At 43.1% G+C, this 19,027-nt stretch overlaps 1 protein-coding gene across 1 annotated transcript in view; it reads right to left on the bottom strand.

Annotated features, from left to right (window-relative positions):
* Nucleotides 1–19,027, bottom strand: part of KMT2B (lysine methyltransferase 2B) — a gene marked incomplete in the record, with an annotated part of 4,527,268 nt that overhangs the window by 2,647,316 nt on the left and 1,860,925 nt on the right. Inside the window, 1 exon segment of the mRNA XM_044079325.1 lies at nt 9,059–9,172. Coding sequence (XP_043935260.1) covers nt 9,059–9,172 — 114 coding nt within the window.

The raw sequence follows: 19,027 nt of genomic DNA, 5'->3' as shown, positions 1-19,027 counted from the left end.
TTGAAAAGATAAATGAATAGAAAAAGATGGTCATTGCAAAAATATTGTTCTTTTTATTTAGTTTTTCCTTACTTGTCATTTTACCCAAGGTCAGTCAATGTATGCTTTGCCTGTGCCCTGATGTCCACGCTCTGTAGATAACCTTTGATTGCCAACAATTGTATAACTGAGTATGAAATTAATAAACACCTAATATTCATAATGCCATTTATGCTGTAGCAATCTTCCATTCAAAATAATGATCAACACACCACTACCTTGACACACACACACACACACACACACACACACGTCCATTCAAATAGGCTTCCCTACCATTCTAAACGATAAACACACATCAGTCCATTCAAATAGGCATACATTCATTCACACACTTCCCCTACCATTCTACACAATAATTAACACACTTACCTGTCCTTGCTGCCCATTCTCCATAACGTAATCCAAATGCCCGCGCAATAATCCACAGTCCCGCGAGATTCCCGCGATCCAAACCCTAATCCACAGTCCCGACGAGAGAGTGACTGCTGCTGTTGCAGTCCGGCCCCGACGCATTTTCCCAGCGAGTCTGTGCACTTTAAAAGTGCACAGACGTCTCCTATGTTTCCCTACCTGGACTGCCGGACTGCCTGGAGCATGCCCAGTAGACTCGCAGTAGTCTGGACTACTGCGCATGCGCGAAGTCCGCGAATTTTAAAAAAAATGTTTTTTTCTTTTCTTTTTTTTTTTTTTTTTTTTTGTTGAGGGGGCTGCAGTCCGGCAGTCCAGTAGCACAGGCCGCCCCTGCTTCTCAAACTTTGGAGGTAGAAGCACCCCATTGCTTTGACCAGTATGAACCTTGTTCCTGGGATCTGCCTCTAGGGCGTCTGGATCTGCCCTTTTGAGGTCTGACACCGGAAAGGACCAATTCTTTGTAGGCCAGTGTCTACTAAACCTAGGTGGCTGTACTTGTAAAAAAAATCTTTGACAGTTTGCATAGATTTAGCTTAGTCCTGCATTTTCTTTAACACCTCTTCTGCCTTAACACCAAACAAAGTATCATGTTGTAAAGGTGCATCTAATAATTTAACTTTGACATGATCAAGCAGATTTTGTTCCTTTAACCAAGCATGCCTCCTAATTACAGAACCTGTAACTGCGGCCCTGCAGGAGGCCTCCAAAGAATCAAAACCACATTGCAAAGTAGGCTTTCCAACTTGTTCAGCTGCATGCAATAAATCCTGCATTTCCTTGTTTTCTGCGCATTCAGAGTTTAACAACATTTTCTGTTTAAGCAATGCCATGACATCTTGTTGATATTTAAGCATATGAAACTGACAGTTTAAGACCCTTCTAGCCAAGGTAGCAGAAGTGTAAACCTTTTTCCCCATCTATCCAGTGCCCTAGAATCTCTGTCAGAGGGGGTAGGGTTTTTTGCTGCAGAAGCCCCAACTCCTTTGGGACCCTGAGAAATAGTTTCTGGGTCTGCAGATGTTTTTTTAAAAAGGAATTTAGGAGAGTGAGGTACCCTGTAATATCGGTCAGGCTTAACAGGAGCTGGAGGTAAGGAGTCAGGGGTAAGACTAGACTCCGAAAACACATCTACAATGTCTAACACAGGTGGAATGGCTAGAGGCCTGTGTTGAGGTAGTAAAAGGAAGTCCCAGAGCCTCTTTTTAGATTCTGAAAAATCTTGGCTCTCCCAGTGGAAATGCTCCCTCATGGTATGCAAGGTTTCCCCAAAAGAACAGTCCTCTGGAGGAGAAGCTGAAGGTATAGATTCTTCAACATCAGAATCCTCATGGGGGAAGAGAATATTCCTGATCAGAAGAAATGGAAACCTGATCTTAAGATTCATAGTCAGTGTTTTGCCTAGGCCTCTTATCAGGAAGGGGATGGGAACCCCTGATCATGGTAATCTAGTCTTCGGCCATTTTGAGCATCTGTTTTTTAGGCATAGAGATCTGTCCACGTGGCTCGAGTTTGTTTCTTTGCTTTAGAAGGAGCTTTAGTCTCTGCCTTTGAAGTTGAAGTCGGTTTAATGTAAAGATGTTTAGGTCTGAAAACACCCTTAGAAGCGGTGCCTGCCTGCTCAGTGGTTCCGGACCCATCTGAGGGAATAGTATCAGAGGCTCCAATACCTTGAGTTTCCAGCGGCATGGCCAATTCCACGTGGGAGTCGGTAGCAGCCTGTGACTCTAAAGTAGCGGGCGTCAGGGGCTGCGAAAGCACCTCACTGAGAACCGGCGACTGGCTTAGGAGAAGCTTCGTCGGTTTTGGACCTCGGTTGTTTATCTGTCTCTCTCTGCGTTTTTTGTGAACTCCGGTAGTCGGATGGCTATCCGACGACATTTCTGGATAATTAAACTGGTGTCCAAAATAGTTTAAAGCAAAATCATACTGACGCTTAGTGCGTTGGTTAAATCTAGCACAAAACCGACAACCAGAAACGTTGTGATCAGGGCCTAGGCAAGGAATACAGTAAGAATGAAAGTCCTTATGAGGTATTTGCTTTCCACAAGAAATACAATTACTTACTTTTTCTGACATCGGTCTGGAGCAAGAAAAAAGTTTCCTCAATAGGGTAACTTAGCTTTATTGAAGACTTCGGATCTGAAATTCGAAAACGAAAATCTCAAGAGTCGGCCGACCGGCACTTGCGAACTGCTTCGGGTTTGGGCACCGCTGTCAGCCCAACCAGCATGCTTGTAAGCTTATACCAATAGAAAAAAAGACTGGCTGCTAAAGTACCATTGAGTAGCAGCCAGACTTCCCTACAGTCATATGCTTAGAGGACAGAGAACACCACAAGAAAATTTAGGTACATTTGGCAAAACAAACAGAATGTACCTGATTTTCCTTGTATTTCTGGAATGCCCAACCTAAAAGTATTGGCAGACTCTCATAGCTCTCAACTGTCCAGATTTTCTCAGAATGCCCAGATTTTTTCCCTCACAGTTTTGGTCTTTTCCTGCTAACAAAAATGTAATTTTTGGCAAGCCACAGCGGATTGAATTAAATAATGACAGTTATGCTTCATATCCTTCAAATAAATGTATACCAGCACAACCTCCAATTGCATTAACTTTCTAAATTTATAAGAGCATTAAAGGCTGTCCCTATTTTTGGACCTTTATGTTGGGTTTTGTGAAGGTTTTTGCATTAAAAGCACATAATGGCAGGGGAAGAGAAAAAAAAAACAGCAATGGAAAAAAGTCTTTGCTATTACTGAACACCACTGACATACTATGCAAGTGTGGGAATGCAACTCCCATACACATACGCAGTATATCAGCAGATGCAGAAGAATGCAGAGGAACACTACAGTGCTGTTATACAAAGACATTTAAGAAAGGTACAGCATTTCTTTGTTAAATAATGTCACTGAGTGATTAGACAAAGCCAACCATGGGTTAATCAAGTGATACCTACACCCAGTCGTGGGTTACTGCTTAAATATAGAGTATTTAGAGAGGACTAATCTGAGAATGTTTGGGGCTATCAAAGAGTAGCAGAGAATCATCTGACAGCCTGTGCAGGAAATTAAATAAGAGAGATTTACCAATTGGTTCTCAGAGAGTTCCTGATGCATGAAGTACCCTATTAAATTACATTAAAGCCAGCACTTTTAAGAACTTGTGCAGTTATAAGAATTACTGTTCTGGTATACTGGCAGGCTAGAAAGGGCATTATTGCCCATGCCTGAAATATTTCTATGTATGTAGTGTCAGTTGTAAAATCTCATCCTACTCGCTGAACTCCAAGCCCACTAGCCACTACTGGAACCTGGGCCATAGTCAGGGCTTCATATCCTTGAATACCACAGACATGGGTAACACCTCTGCAATTCTGACACATATATAGTTGTTCCTCTGCAGTTTTGATATGGAAGTAGATGGTCCAAAGGTGTACATCCAAGTTTCCTCCTGCTAGGTAAAAAAAGAGTGATTGCAGCAAGACATTTTGAATGGTTTCTTTGGAGACAAAGGTGTTTACGTTACTTCCACTCAAAACTGGCATGAGGTCCACTGACTTATGGCATAAAAAAGAACATGCAGTAACATGTGGATCCTTTGTGGTATAGTAAGACCTTTATGGGTCTTTTTTTTAGGAGAGACAGGACACCACAATCATGACAAAAGGAATACTGTTATCCTACATATATTACTGCTCTGACTTATTTTCACTTACGGTGCTACATGCAGACAGATGAAGGGAAAAAATTACTTCAAACTGCCTCCACAGAGAAGCAATACAGGCAAGAATCTGGAATACTGCATGGCCGCTTGATGGCTGCCAAGAACTCCAATCATCAGGCTCTTTAACCTCTTAAAAGATGTGTCTTATTCAAGACTGTTGCTTCTGTGGCTGCGGCACATGCCTTAACCCTATTTGGCTAATGTTCCCAGAAACACTACAGAAGAGATGCCAAGCTGACTGGAACCCGACACAAAAAGCCATGACTGTCTTACCTAGTTTCTCCACATTTTTCATATGTACCTTAACTTCATACCAAACTACTGTTGGCCCCTGAAAGGCTTTTAAAATGTTAACTTTCAGCCTGCACTGGACAAAGACTACTACTAAATGTAGCAAAAGGAACACAAGCCCAAAATATAATCGCAAACAATTTTTTTATAAGAAAAGCAAACAAAAAACGCAGTTCGCCAGGTACCAAAAACGGAGTGACAAGAACAGCCATGCATTTATAAGAGGGACTAGATCAAAATTATACAAAAGAAAGCAGCCTGAAAACCCGAACACACTTCTGAAGAGCATACAACTTAATCTATAAACAGATAAAAAGTGGTGATGCGTGCACAAACTTACAGTTTAATCTTCTAAATATTTAAAGAGCACACTAGGGCCATCTCAGATTTTACATGTACTAATGTGCATCTATATACTTGTAACTCTAGGCCTCTATAACGCATACATGGATGCACACAGATACATACACAATAGACATTCACATGTGTGCAAGACAAGTAACACATTTATATCAAAACAGTGCAAATGTTTCCACACAGATGCATCCGCACAAAACACACCTCTCAACCTCTTAGAGCAAAAATCTGGGCAAAGGCACAAATAAAGGGAGGGGGCCAAAAAAATAGGGACACTTTTTAAATACTGCTCTTCCACACTTAGAAAGTTGATAGAACAACAGGTCTTGCATTACCATGAATTTCTGAAGGGCATTAAGCCTGAAACTCAGTTGTGCAATTATTTTCGGACTTTAATCCTCAATGACCTTCCCAATGATTTGCCAGAAAACCAAAATTTTATGAGGAACAGACCAAAAATGAGGTAAAAATTTGGAGAGTTGAGAGGTTTGTTTGTGTCTTTCGGCTTTTCCCGGTATTACACAAAAATATCCAGAAAAACAAATCTAGCTTTCAAAATAACATCCAAAAAAGTGGGTTTCATTAGGTAAACAACTTCTAAAACCTGCAAACCAGTCTTGCTAATCAAACTTTGTCAATGTGATCTGCTTAAACCAAAATCAACGGTTTATAAAGGTTAACACTTCATTTCTAACCCAGTGTGCATAAGCTTCCTGTGCATGTTTAAAAAAATTCAAAAAGCACACAAACTCAAATATAACGAAAAAGGAAAAACGATAAGGAAAATTAGAAATACACTCATGGAAAGCGCACTCGTTTGTTAAAAAGTTAAATACATTGAAACACAGTGGCTGAAAAATCATAACAAAACTCATCATGCTTTAAGTCATTAGCTGTGGTAAGTAGGGAAAGCAAATTGTACTCCAGCAACACAAAGATAGACATAAAATACTAACAATATACTCCAAGGGAGAACTTAACTAGACAAACTGTTTATTGCAAAACAAAAGTATAAATGTCTGTCTGCAAGCCTGTTGCTTTTGATGATACAGTGACAGCAAAAAGTAATCAAAGTACTGTTGACTTCTGTTGGTTTTGCAAAACATAACTTGCCAAGAACTAGCCCTCCCCACACCTAATCTACTCTTATTTTTAAAAGACAAAAATATATAAAATACTACACTGATTATCTCCATTCACTGTGAAATCATTAATGTAAAATATCCACTTAACTCAGCCCCCTAGAAATTAAATTCCTTTACACTTGAATGAAAAATGTTAAATGTAATTAAAAAAGTACATTAACCACCAGTCAAAACAATGTGTGTTACTGGCAAAACTGACCAAGCCTGAGTATTTAAACTAAGTTAAACATTACTACATTATAACACAATCAAATCCTAATATAATTCATGCTATATAAAAAACTAGAACTACAAAAACATCAGAATAAGTTCAGAACTAATGCAGAAAGCCACTCCTCCAATCATAACCTACACAAATTCTCTAAAGCAATAGTTCAGCAGAAACCAAAGCAATTAACTCAATCCACTGATCTCACTGGGAAACATTACTAGCAGAAAAAGGGTAAATATACCACGAGTCCTGGTATGTGTGACACACGAAATATCTTGCAATACAAAATCAAGGTGCTCAGCTCATGACAGGACAGCTTCACTCCTTGCCTCAAGAATGGTATCCTTATTTCAGATTATCATGGTTGTCATCCGCTCAAACACACGTGAGTACTTTAATATGTATTAACGGCTACATATCTTTATACACACATGCATCAATGTTCACTGGCCATAATCTGATTTTACTGTATGGAATAGAAAAATGTGGTCAGAAACAGTGCCTTTTCTGACAAATAAAAAGTAGCCTTTGACGGGTGGTATCTAAAGGGCTCAAATGAACTGGACCTGGTGGAATGGGGTAAAGTCTGACTTCTGCTAATTCAGGGAGTGCCCCAATCTGTAAGCAGACCGGTGTGAACTGCAAGGCAGGCTCTGTCTTCTTTTATACGTGAGCGTGTGTGTGTGTGTGTGTGTGTGTGTGTGTGTGTGTGTGTGTAAGGGGGGAGGCTGGAGGCTAAAATGAGGCACTCATCCAAGTACAAACAGATATTATTGGCCCTGGTCATGCAATAACTGCAACCAGCCACTATGAATATTCACAGGGCGAAAAGACAAACCTAAAAGCAAAGAGGTTGAGTTGGTAATCAGCAACACCTGCTGTGAATCCCAAATACTGCTGGTTAAACCTGATTGCTGGTATCTGGTAGTGGTTATCACTGAAGTCCAGTGTCCAGGCACTCTTGCAAGCTTGTTTAGCACTGACAGATTTAATAAGGGTGTCTCCAGGTCATCTTCTCTTGGGACCAGGATTACTCAGACTAGAACACTGACTTCCTCCAAGTCTGGTACTCTGTATATGGCCCCTTGACACAGAAGTTGTTGTAAAGCTGAACTTAAGACATTTTTGTTCCGTGGGTAGTAAAGGAGTGCTGAGTACCCTGCAGTCTGTATATACCCATCTCAGGATTCTTAGTACACAGGCAGCTTTTGTGATATTCTCCCCACACTCTTTCAGAAACAGTCCTGTATGACTCCTTAATTTGGGGAAAGGTAAAAGAGGATGGACAAAATATTTGAGGCTGTGGTTGGATTTGAGGAGTAGAAGGAAAGGGAGGAGGAGTTCTATCAAGTCATGACTCCTACTATGAAGTCTGTCAGAACTGAGTGCTCCCAGGTTTTCCTTTCAGTGATGTTGCCATTTTCTCCTGAAATATCTAATTCCTCTTTATCTGCTTCCTTTTATCCTACCTAAAATGAAAGAGAGTAATCTGTACTGTACACAAAATGGTGGTGGTGGGGGGTTAACAGCTCTTTCACTAACCACACAGACTAGTCCTTTGCCTTCAACTTCTTAAAAAAATAGTGAATGACAGCTTCAATGTGGTAGCTGCAGACATATCTGAGTACAGAAACCAGAACAAGAAGCCTGTGGATAAGCATTCAGACTGACAAATACCTTAAAGGCTTTGGGCTCAGAAGAACATGCTTTCTTCAGATAGCATTGCACCATTTGGGATTCACCCAAGCAGGCAGCCCAGATGTGGGCTGTGAAAGTGCATTAACATTCCAAATGCCCTTGAGCCCAGAGGGGTGTAGGGACTCAACTGGTATTTTGTTAGTTCTCTGGTATTCGTTCTCACATAGGCGCACTTCTTCATGATTTTCAGGTGGGAGAGTGACAGATGCCAAGCCAGGCACAACCTCTTCTGGTTTAAGTCTTGCAGACCTTCTGCACTCTATTTGATGGCCTTCTGATTTAAACATACACAATGGGGTCAAAACACAACATAATATTCTGTACCCAAAAACAACAAATACTAACTACGAAGGTGGGGAATATCTATTTCAAGAAATACACATGGTCACTTCAGTTAAACATCCAACTTGAAGGCGGAGAACTAGCAACCTACAGCAAACTGCATCAAGATGCAGCACAGAACTAGGTGCAGCAGTAACCATTACAGACAGTTCCCAAATGGAGTACTTATCTGTAATAAGGAAGCCCATCTAACTGACAACACTTAGCACTTGCATGACATACTGATCTTTCTCTAATTGAAGGAAGGAAATATGAAGACAACATGGACAGACATTCCTTTTATGGTGTACACATACTAACATCCAGATGGGAAGATGTCCACCCAGTTTTGAGGAAGTGCAAAGCGCTCACCATTTTGTATTAAAAAAGAAGATTTTACTTTGTCGGGGTTCAGCTTCTTTATTCCAGCTACCTTCCTACTGGGCACCTGTGTGTTTCAACATTTTTAACTACTTTAACAGTGAGTAATCAAAAGAACACATCTATATAATGTGTAAAATACTACACATAAGCCTCGTTCTATTTATTTCTGAAAGTCGAAGTGGAAAAAGTATTTTCTCTGTGCATGTGTACATGTAAAAATTCAGACATACATGCACATATAAATATATCTCATCCCAAAACATGCATGAGTGTACATACCCACATACACAGACATTTGTATTTCACACAAATACACACGTATATAAACATCCTTTAGTACAACAAAACTTAACTGCTAATATACATTATGTACAGAGTTCTCAAGTAGATGCATTGTGGACACTACTGCATGTATAATGACCCACTTGTACAAATGACAGTAATGCAGTTTACTTTTTAACTTGTACACTGACCTGAAAGACCCTCACACTTGGCATGTACCCAATGCTCACATTTGGAACACTGCATCATCTTACTGTCATAGTCATTGTCCTCGTAGCACTTGGTGCAGATTGGACAGTAGTTACCTGGCAAAAGAGCACAGCAGATAAAAAATGTATGCATATGTAGTTACATAATAAAAATTCTTTGTCAGTGACTTTAGAAGCAGCTATAAAAGTGTAGATCAGTCAAACTTATAAGGACCTAGTCACAAAAAATAGCTCACTCAAATGATGACAACTTGCAAAAGGGAACGTGTGTTTAGCATAACTACTTATGTAAAAGTAGTCAAAATGCGCAAAACATAAAACTTCATGGATAATTTCTATATAGAGGCCCTCTTCCATGGGTCTTATGATTGGGATCTTTCATCCTACCAATTATAGTTTAGCATCATTTAAAGAGGATTACAGAGATGATCATCTGACAAGCCATAATAATGTAATGTGTTGATTACAAAAGCTTATTTGCCCACCAAAACCACCAGTCCACCTCCTAAGGAGTACCTTCTTGCAAATCAGGAAACAATGAAACTTTGGTGTCTACAATTTTTACCAATTAATATCCAAGTACAGACTTGCTTAATTTGTACAGAGAACTCCAGCAACCAGGTCTGGTGAAAAGGCAGTCCATCCACAGTGGATGGATTAAGGATATTCATAACCCTTCAACGGGAATATTGTCTACGTCAACTGCTACAGCAATAACAGTAACATGGTATCTTAAGAGTGAGTACCCTTCCCTATTAAATTCCATGGTTAGGCTGAATCCCAAGTGGTAGCCACTGAGGACGCAGAAACAGAACTGTACAAGACCAAAGCATGCTGAAGAACTGAAATAATGCAATAAGCCAAACTTTGGAGAGTCAACGCTGAGACAAAAATTAGCAATTGTTCACCTTGCTACTTTCCAGTGAACCCAAGTTCAATTAGCAGCTAAGAAGACGCAAGAGCCAGGCAAGGAAGGTTGTGGTTAACAGAAGCTGCCAGCTTGCCTATCCTGGAGTGAAGGGGGATGCCTCTAGTTCACTGCTTAGATGACACCCAGAGATGTTAACACTGGAGTATGGACCTGTTCAGCACACACTGCCCTAGTGCAAGTGCAATGAGTGGGAAAAGTAGAATGCATGTTTTCCAGAACAGGAAGCATCCACTACAGCTTAGAAATGGTGCCACTGGAGGATGGAGATGGGACACAAAGGGAAAAGGGTAGGTGGAATCATCAGACCTGGAGGCTAGTCCAGTTACTACCACTCAACTCTCACCATAAGGGGGATGAAAAGACTAATTAGCCATCCAAGGCAGCTTAGAATGGACTGTAGGACACTCACAGCCAAGGTATGCCTGGCCTTTGCTACACAACACAATGAATGGGCCAAACGGATAAAGGCAGTGGGGTCAGGCAGGTCCAGAGGAGGAGGGGAAAAAAAAAGATGCTTAATAATGGCATGGAAAAAGACAGAAGGGTTGTGTAAAACCTTACCATAACCATAGATGTTCTTCTCTTCCATGCTGCAGTATTCAAAACCTTTGGGTTATCCTCTATATACCCGAACGCCTGGCCAACATACAAAAGCTTCTAGTCACTGCAAGGTATGTGGGACATCTGATGTGGGTAATAGGGTGCAATGGCCATAGAAGTGACGTTTGCAGTACCTTTCCTCAGAACTGAACGCCCCAGTCAGAACCTAGCCCTAGGATAGCTGCACAAGTCCTACACACACACACACACACACACACACACACACACACACACACACACACACACATCAATATACATCTATATATACACACACACATTATACATGTAGGGGGTAAGGGGGGTGGAATATTGCAACATGGAAGAGAAGGACATCTGTGGTTATACTAAGATTTTACACAACTATTCTATGTCCTTCTATTTCAGCTCAAAGGGAAAAAAAGAAGGGTGGTATGGAACTGTTCTCCAAGAACCCATGCAGGACTGACCTAGCAAATCTTGCTCTGGACCTTGAAATATGAACCCGTTTGCAGTGTTTGGTGAAGGTATGGACAGAAGCTCAGGTAGCTGCCTCTAGAATGGAAGCAGTGTCCAGCATTTTAGAGAATGCTCCAGATGAAGCCATGGCTCGGAGTGTGGGCTTTAATTTTTCAGGAAAGATGTTTGACATGATAGGTGTAACAAAAGGAGATAGCCCTGGAAATCCAAGCAGAAATGGTCTGTTTTCTCACTGTTCTCCCCAGAACTCTTGGGTGAAAGGAAACAAACAGTCGCTCTGATCTCCTAATGGACTTGGTCTTTTCCAAGTAAAATCTAAGTTGTCTGCGGACCATCAAGGGACTGGAGGAGACTCTCGCTGTCATTCTGTGGATGTAGAAAAAAAGATAGGAAAGTGAATAAATTGGCACATAGACAGCTCCTTGACCACTTTAGGCATGAAGGTAGGGTTGGTCCGAAGGGTCACTTGTCCTTGTGGAAGAGTAGAAAAGGAGGGGTGTGGCCATGAGGGCCTGAAGCTCTGACACTCTCCTGGCTGATGTCAGGGCCCCCAGAAGCACAGTTTTCCAAGTGAAATATTTCAGAAAGGCTTTTGATGCTGGTTCAATAGGGACTACTCTGAGCTTCCGTAAGACGCCATTTAGGTCCCATGGAGGTGGAACTAGCCTTTTGTGGGGACTGAGGTGCAATACTCCCTTAAAGAACAACATAACTGGGAGTTTTGATGCAAGATGAGGGTCAAGAGGCAGACAAGCCGAAATAGCAGCTAGGTGGGCCTTAACTGAAGAACATACCAACCCTGTTTTCAACAATTCACACAGATATAAGGGTACTAATGGGACCTCTCCTTGAAATGGGTCTTGGCTATCTTTGTAGACACCAGATGGAGTCTCTTTACCATTTAGACATACAAGATCTCCTAGTATTGGGTTTCCTGGCCTCCTGCAGGACTATAAGCAAATCCTCCGTGTAAAGATGTCTAAAAGAGATCAGAATTCTATCACCCATAGGGTTAGGTTCAGAGATTCCAGGTGGGGATGGATTAGGGACCCCTTGTCCTATGTGAGAAGGTCCACTCTGTGAGGTAACTTGTGATGACTGCCCCTGGCTAAATGCAAAAGGATGGGGAACCAATGCTGTCATGGCCAAAAGGGAAGTCATCAACAAGATTTTTGGTGTGTCCTGCTGAATTTTCAAAAGGACATTTTGTAGGAGTGGGAAGGGGGAATGCATACGGAAATATCTCCTTCCATGAGATAAAGAAGCCGTCCGTTGCCCTCACAAGGGGGCTGGTCAACCTGGTACAAAAGAGTGGAAGTTGTCTGTTCAGAGGGGGAGGCAAACAGATCTATATGTGGTGTATCCCACTTGTGGGCTATGTCCAGGAACACATCCCTGTGTAGCATCCATTTGTGGGATTGTGACACGGACCCTCCTCAAGATGTCTGTCTGAGTGTTCCGAGCTGAAGGGATATAGACTACCTGCAGGGTGACTCCAAGTTGAGCTGCCAATTTTCAAACCTGGAGTGCAAGTCTACATAGCAAGTAAGACTTTGTTCCCACTTGTTTGTTCACATACCAGAGAACTGTAGTACTGTCTGTGAACAGCTTCAGGGGGCCTTGCTTCAGGATGTGTTGGAAGGCCCTCAGAGCAAATATGATTGCTCTCATTTCCCAGATTTTGATGTGTTCCCTCCCAAAAGAGGCTGCCCAGGTGCCTTGCTGCTTTATACCCCCCAAAGCCACCCCCCACCCCTGGTCTGAAGCATCTGTGTACATCTCCCGGACTGGGGGGGGAGGAGATGTAAAGGAAGTCCTGGGTTGAGGGAGACATGGTTCAACTACCAAAGGAGCTCCGTTCTTAGGAAGGGAAGGTTGAGATCCGGGGGGGGGGGGGGTGCTGGGTCTATGTGGACCTCAGGTACCACTGGAGATTTCTCATGTGGAGTTGTGCTAATGGCAACACGGGCATAGTGGAAGCCATATAACCCAGGAGTCTGAGGAATTGTTTTGCTGTCATAGCAGTGGTGTGTAGGGTAGAAAGCAGGTAAAGTTTCAGGCTTTCCACCTTTTGGGGTGGAAGAAATGCCCTCATCACATCTGTCCTTAGTCTGGATTCCAGAAAAACTTGGTCCTGCGAGGGGCATAGTTTGGACTTGGGGTAACTGATGTTGAGGCCGAGTGACTGTAGGACAAAGATGACCTTTAGGAGTTGGATGTGTAGGTAAGTGGAGTAGTCTGCCTGGACCAGGTCGGCCAGGTAAAGAAAAATCTGAATCCCTTGGACCCTGCAAAAGGCCATCACTGGAACCAGGCACTTGTTAAACACCCTTGGAGCAGTGGATAGTCCAAAAGGCAAGGCAGAGAACTGAAAATGTGAGAAACCCACAGAAAATCTTAAATATATCCTGTAGTTGGACCTTAAAGGGATGTGCAGATATGCATCTTTGATGTCCAAAGTGGCCACAAATGCCTGAGGCATTAGAAGGGTGAACAGAGTCTGGAGAGTAATCATGCAAAAAGTGGGTACTCAATGAGGATAAGTTGGGAGAAATCCAAGATAGGCCTCCAAAGTCCATCTTTCCTTGAGACTACAAAAACTCTGGAATAAAATCCCTTTCCCTTTTCTGACAGAGGGACAGGTTCTATATAGTCCCTTGAGAAAGGAGGCTGTCTAGGACCATCTAGAAAAGAGGTAGTTGGTTCTTGGGAGGTTGTGGAATATGATCCAGGACATGAAATAACTCTTTTCTATTAAGGACCAGACACACTTGTCTGAGATAATGCTTTGCCAGACTGGAAGGCAGTGAGAGAGCATTAAGGATAAGGGAATGGAATCCGGAGGTGGTGAAGGGGAAGGCAGGTAGTCACAGACTACCTGTCCTGAAACTGAGGTTTCTAAGCTGGGAAATGAGCAGACCTGCTTCCTAGTACTCTTTTTGCTCCTAGAATGAAGTGTAAGCAGAATGTTTTCTAATTAACTGTGTTTGTGGGATAATTACTATGAAATTTGACGACTGGGGACACAAATTAATGTTTAAGGTCTTGTAGTCCCTCCTCCTTTTGCTAGAGGCTGCGGTGGTGCAGCTGTTCGTGTTGTCGCCTAACAGCAAGAGGTTCTCCCATTCGATTCTCGGCTGGAGTGCCTTCTGTGTGGAGTCTGCATGTCCTCCCCGCGGTCATGTGATGTTTAAAGACATACAGGTAGGTGCGTGAATGGGTATGCCTTCTTTGAAGGCTGGGCATCGGGCTGGCAACTCGGCACCGTAAAAATCCACTGCCAATCATTAGCGGACCAGAGTTCTGCTGTGGTGACCTCTAACTGGGAAAAGCCGAAAGACTTTTTTCATTTCCTCCCCCTTTTGCTGAAGGATTTTGAAGAGCTCTGTCACATTGGTTCCAAAAATGGCAGAGTTGTCTATGGGTGCATCCAGAAGTTTAGCTGTTATATCATCAAGTAAAGGCTGGAGTCTCAGCCATGAATACCTTCTAAGGACTGAGGCAGAAGCTGCAGATCTGGCAGAGGCTTCTGCAGCATCTCAGCTGCATCTGATCGAATGTCTTCTCACTTGAGAGGACAAGGATACGAGAGTAGACATCTGAACCTTAGAAGGATATGAGAGTTGATATCTGAACCTTAGAAGGGGAGTCTGGAAGATCAGGCAAAAGTTTGGAAACCTGAGACAAAAGGGCCAGGGTGTACTTAGACATGTGTGTCTGTAGTTAACTGCCCTAAAGGCCATAGTGGCAGAGGTGTATAATTTTTTGCCAATGCGTTCCATAGTCTTACTCTCCTTGTGTGTGGCAAGCACAGATGTGGAGGGAAGTAGCCTAGAGGACTTGTCTGCAGAGGCAAAAACTGGCAGGGGTCTGCAGCTGGGCACTTAATCAGGAATTTAGCCCCTTCAGGGACCTTACAGAACCTATCAAGCCTGGGGGGGGGGGGGGGTTGCGAATCAGAGTTCATAGAGGCTACACTGAAGGAATCCAAGAAGGCAGGGGAAGACCGAGGGGAATGGTAGAAGGTGAAGCAGTGGCCATCTGTAAGAGTTTGTAAAATCTCTCTGGGACCTCTCTCTTGTCAGTGGAGTCCCATTTAAAGAATTCTCCCATGTTGGGGATGGCTTCACCAAAGGTGAGATCCTCTCCTGGGGGAGTCAGCCTCAGCAGAGTCCTCCTTGGGGGAAACAAAGAGGTGAAGCACCTGAGAACATAAGAAAGGCAGTCCTCTGAGGAGGAATCTGAAGAATCTTCAGGTTCCAAAGGAAGACTCTTAGTCTGAGGCCTAGGAGTGATAACTGGAAGGGAAATGGGCATAGAAGGCCTAAGAGTCATGAAAGCATTAAATAAGCTCTGGCAGAAAACCTGCCAATCAGGCAGGCTCTCTGAAGGGGGAGAGACATGCTTTGCTTTCTGCTTTCTTTTCAAAGAAGTGGTAGGTCTGGAGGGCGTAAAGCCTAAAGAAGCCTAAGATCAGGCTGTAGAAAGTACAGTTTTGTACCCACATAAATGTAGATGTTCGAGTGCTAATACAGCTGTAGTCATAACAGATGGGTTCTCCTGCCGTCAGGCGGGTCCTCGGTCGGCCGAATTCCAAAGTCGAGGTCCGGCGTCGGTTATCGTCGCTTCTTCCCTGACGTCAGTGCAACAGGGGTATAAAGGAACCAGCCGACGCCATTTTCTTCAGGTTTTCTTGCCCCAGATGTCAGGTGCCCCCAGAAGGAAGGCAATACATAAATTTGTGTGATAATGCAGTGCAATATAATCAAAATACAGTAGTGCAAGCAAATACATCATAAATGAAAACCCCAATCAGGGTGTATGAGGATGTGTTAACCTATAGGCCTGTCCCAAGAGGGGAAGGAGGGAGGGAAACCTGGACTGCAGCTGTATTAGCACTCGAACATCTACATTTATGGTAGGTACAAAACTGTACTATGTTCATCGTGCATACAGCTGCAGTCATAACAGATGGGTAGAATCCCAAAGCTAAGAAAAGGGTGGTAGGCACTAGGTGGAACTAGGAGGAGCCAAAATGCCCTGTAAGACTGAAGTGGCAAAGCTTGCTCTAGATTTGAAGTATAATGGTAGGTTGTAGTGCTTGGAGAAGGTATGCACAGAACTCCAAGTGGCTGCTTCCAAAATATCTTTGGTAGGAACTCCTCTGAGGAAGGCTGCAGAGGTGGCTGTGGCCCTGGTGGAATGAGTTCTAATGCCTGTAGGAACAGTTTTGCCATGAAAGGAATAGCAAAAGCGTATGCAGTGGGCTATCCATTTTGAGATTGTCTGTTTGGAAATTGGCTTCATTTGAGCTCCTACCGCATAGGCCACAAAGAGCTGTTCTGATTTTCTGAAAGGTTTTGCTCTGCCCAAATAATAATGCAGTTGTCTGTGGATGTCCAAGGAATGTAGTAATCTCTCCCCTTTGTTTTGAGGATTAGGATAAAAAGTAGGCAAATGTATGGCCTGATTTAAAGCTACCCTGGATACCACTTTAGGCATAAAGGACGGGTTGGTTCGTAAGGAAACTCTGTCCTGATGGAAGATGATAAAAGGCTGGACAGCCATGAGAGCCTGTAGTTCTGAAACTCTACGAGCTGAGGTGATAGCCAGAAGGAAAGCTGTTTTCCAGGACAAATATTGCAAATCTGATGCGGCAGCTGGCTCAAAGGGAGGCAAGGTCAGTTTTTCCAGAATGAAATTAAGATCCCAAGCAGGTATTGGTTGTTTCCTTGGAGACCTTAAATTCTTAGCCCCTCTGAGGAACTGTCTTAAGAGAGGGTGAGAGAATAAAGGTGGATCAGTGTTGCATTCTGCAGGAATGGCTGAGGCATGGATTTTGATGGAGGAGAAAGAAAGTCCACTGCTTAGCAGTTCAGCCAAATATTGTAGTATTTGAGGTAAATTCAGTTTTCCAGGATCCTGGCCCTTTTTCTCATTCCAGACTCAAAAACACTTCCATTCTGCGGAGTAAGCTTTTCTAGTTGATGGCCTTCTGGCCTCCAAAATGACATCCTGCACCTCCTTGGAGAGTAGGGCCTGTTGCGATGCTAAGGAATCTTCCATGCGGCTAGATTGAGTGTTTTTAGCTGGCTGTGAAGAGTTTTGAAACTGTGCTGAGTCAGAAGAAAAGGCATTAGAGGCAGGGTCCATGGTGGGGAATGCGCCAGGCTCCTCAGGAGTGGGTACCAGTGTTGCCTTGGCCAGTCCGGAGCAATGAGGATCATCTTTGGTCTGTCTGCTTTGGGCTTTAATAGCACTTTGGGCAGCAGAGGAAGAGGAGGGAAGGCATAAACTGTCATTGATGTCCACCTGAAAGAAAGAGCGTCCACTCTCCAGGTCTTTGGATGGAAGATTCTTGAGCAGAATTTTGTCAATTGATGATTCTTGTGGGAGGCAAAGAGATCTATGTCTGGCCTTCCCCATTCTTGGATTATTTCTGTAAAAACTTTTGGATGCAATTTCCATTCGTGTGGATCTGTCATATTCCTGCTTAGGTTGTCTGCCAGCATGTTTTCCTTGACTGGCAAGTACTGTGCTTGTAGTTCCATTTGTAAGTCCATGGCCATGTTCCAAAGTGACATGGCCAGTCTGCATAGGGGGTAAGAATGTGTTCCTCCCTGTTTATGTACCACATAACTGTGGTGTTGTCCTTTCTTATCAATAGTTGACCTGGTTGTAGAAGGTCCTTGAAAGCTATAATAGCATTTATTACTGCTAGCATTTCTTTTTGATTGATGTGAAGGTGCTTTTCTTTTTGGGACCATTTGCCCTGAATGCACCGGTCTGTCATGTGCACCCCCCAGGCGTAGTCCAAGGCGTCTGTTGTGATGACTTGATTTGCTTGAGGCTTGCTGAATGGAAGACCTGTGTTTGTTTGACATGCTTGAGCCCACCACAGAAATTCCTTTTGCAGACATGAGACCATATGTTTTTCAGGTACCATTGTAGTTTCCTCATATACAGCTTTGCACATGGGATTAGTAAGATGCAAGATGCCATGAATCCCAGAGCCTGCAGGATTTTCCTTGTAGTCAGCCTGGTGCAATTTGCTAGTGTTCTGAAGTATTGAATTAGTTGCCCCTGCTTCTCTGGCATGAGGTAGGAAATCTGGGTGTTTGTGTCCAAATTGGCACCCAGGAAAATTATCTTCCGAGAGGGTATTAGCCTTAATTTCTTTTTGCTGACTGTGTATCCCAGAGAGTTCAATAACATTATTACATAAGCCGGATGTTTCAGAAGAATGTGCTTGCTGTCCGCTTGGATCAGGCAGTCGTTCAAAATAGGGGTATATTTGTATCCCTTGAAGTCTGCAGTAGGCAAGTACTGATGCCAGGCATTTCGGGAATACTCTGGGCGCAGTAAATAAGCCAAAGGGCAATGCAGAGAATTGATAATGGGTTGAGCCTGCAAGAAATCTGAGGTACCTTCTGCAATTTTGTCTGATTGGGACATGCAGGTATGCCTCCTTGAGGTCCAATGACTCCTTGCCCAGCATGGGAAGAAGTTGCTGTAGAGTGAGCATCTTGAATTTTGGTACGAGTAGAAATGTTCTTAGGATGGATAGATCCAAAATAGGTCTCCAGTCTTTTCCCTTCCTTGGTACCAGAAATAGCCTGGAATAAAAAACCTTGACCTTGTTCGTGCGTAGGTACCTCTTGAATAGATTTCATGTTTATGAGATCTGAAATTTGCCTTTGTGTCTCTGCCCTTTGATTGTGTGGCAGGTTTGGCATGCCTCTCATTTTTGGAAGGGTGTGAAAATGGAACTTGTAGCCTCTGTTTATAATGTCCAGGATCCATTTGTCCTTTGTGACAACATGCCAATTTTTTTGAGAATAATGCCAGCTTTCCTCCTAAGGGGGGGCTGCCATTTGAGACCTGGTTGGCATGCAAAGAGGAAAGTCAATGGGTTTGCTTTCTGAAAGATTGCGAGTTGTCCTCACCACCTCTTTGTGTAGGAG

The sequence above is a fragment of the Protopterus annectens genome, chromosome 8.part0, assembly GCF_019279795.1.
Source record: "Protopterus annectens isolate FY-2018-M chromosome 8.part0, PAN1.0, whole genome shotgun sequence".
NCBI classification, from domain to species: Eukaryota; Metazoa; Chordata; order Ceratodontiformes; family Protopteridae; genus Protopterus; species Protopterus annectens.
This window is presented reverse-complemented; position numbering and strand designations above follow the sequence as displayed.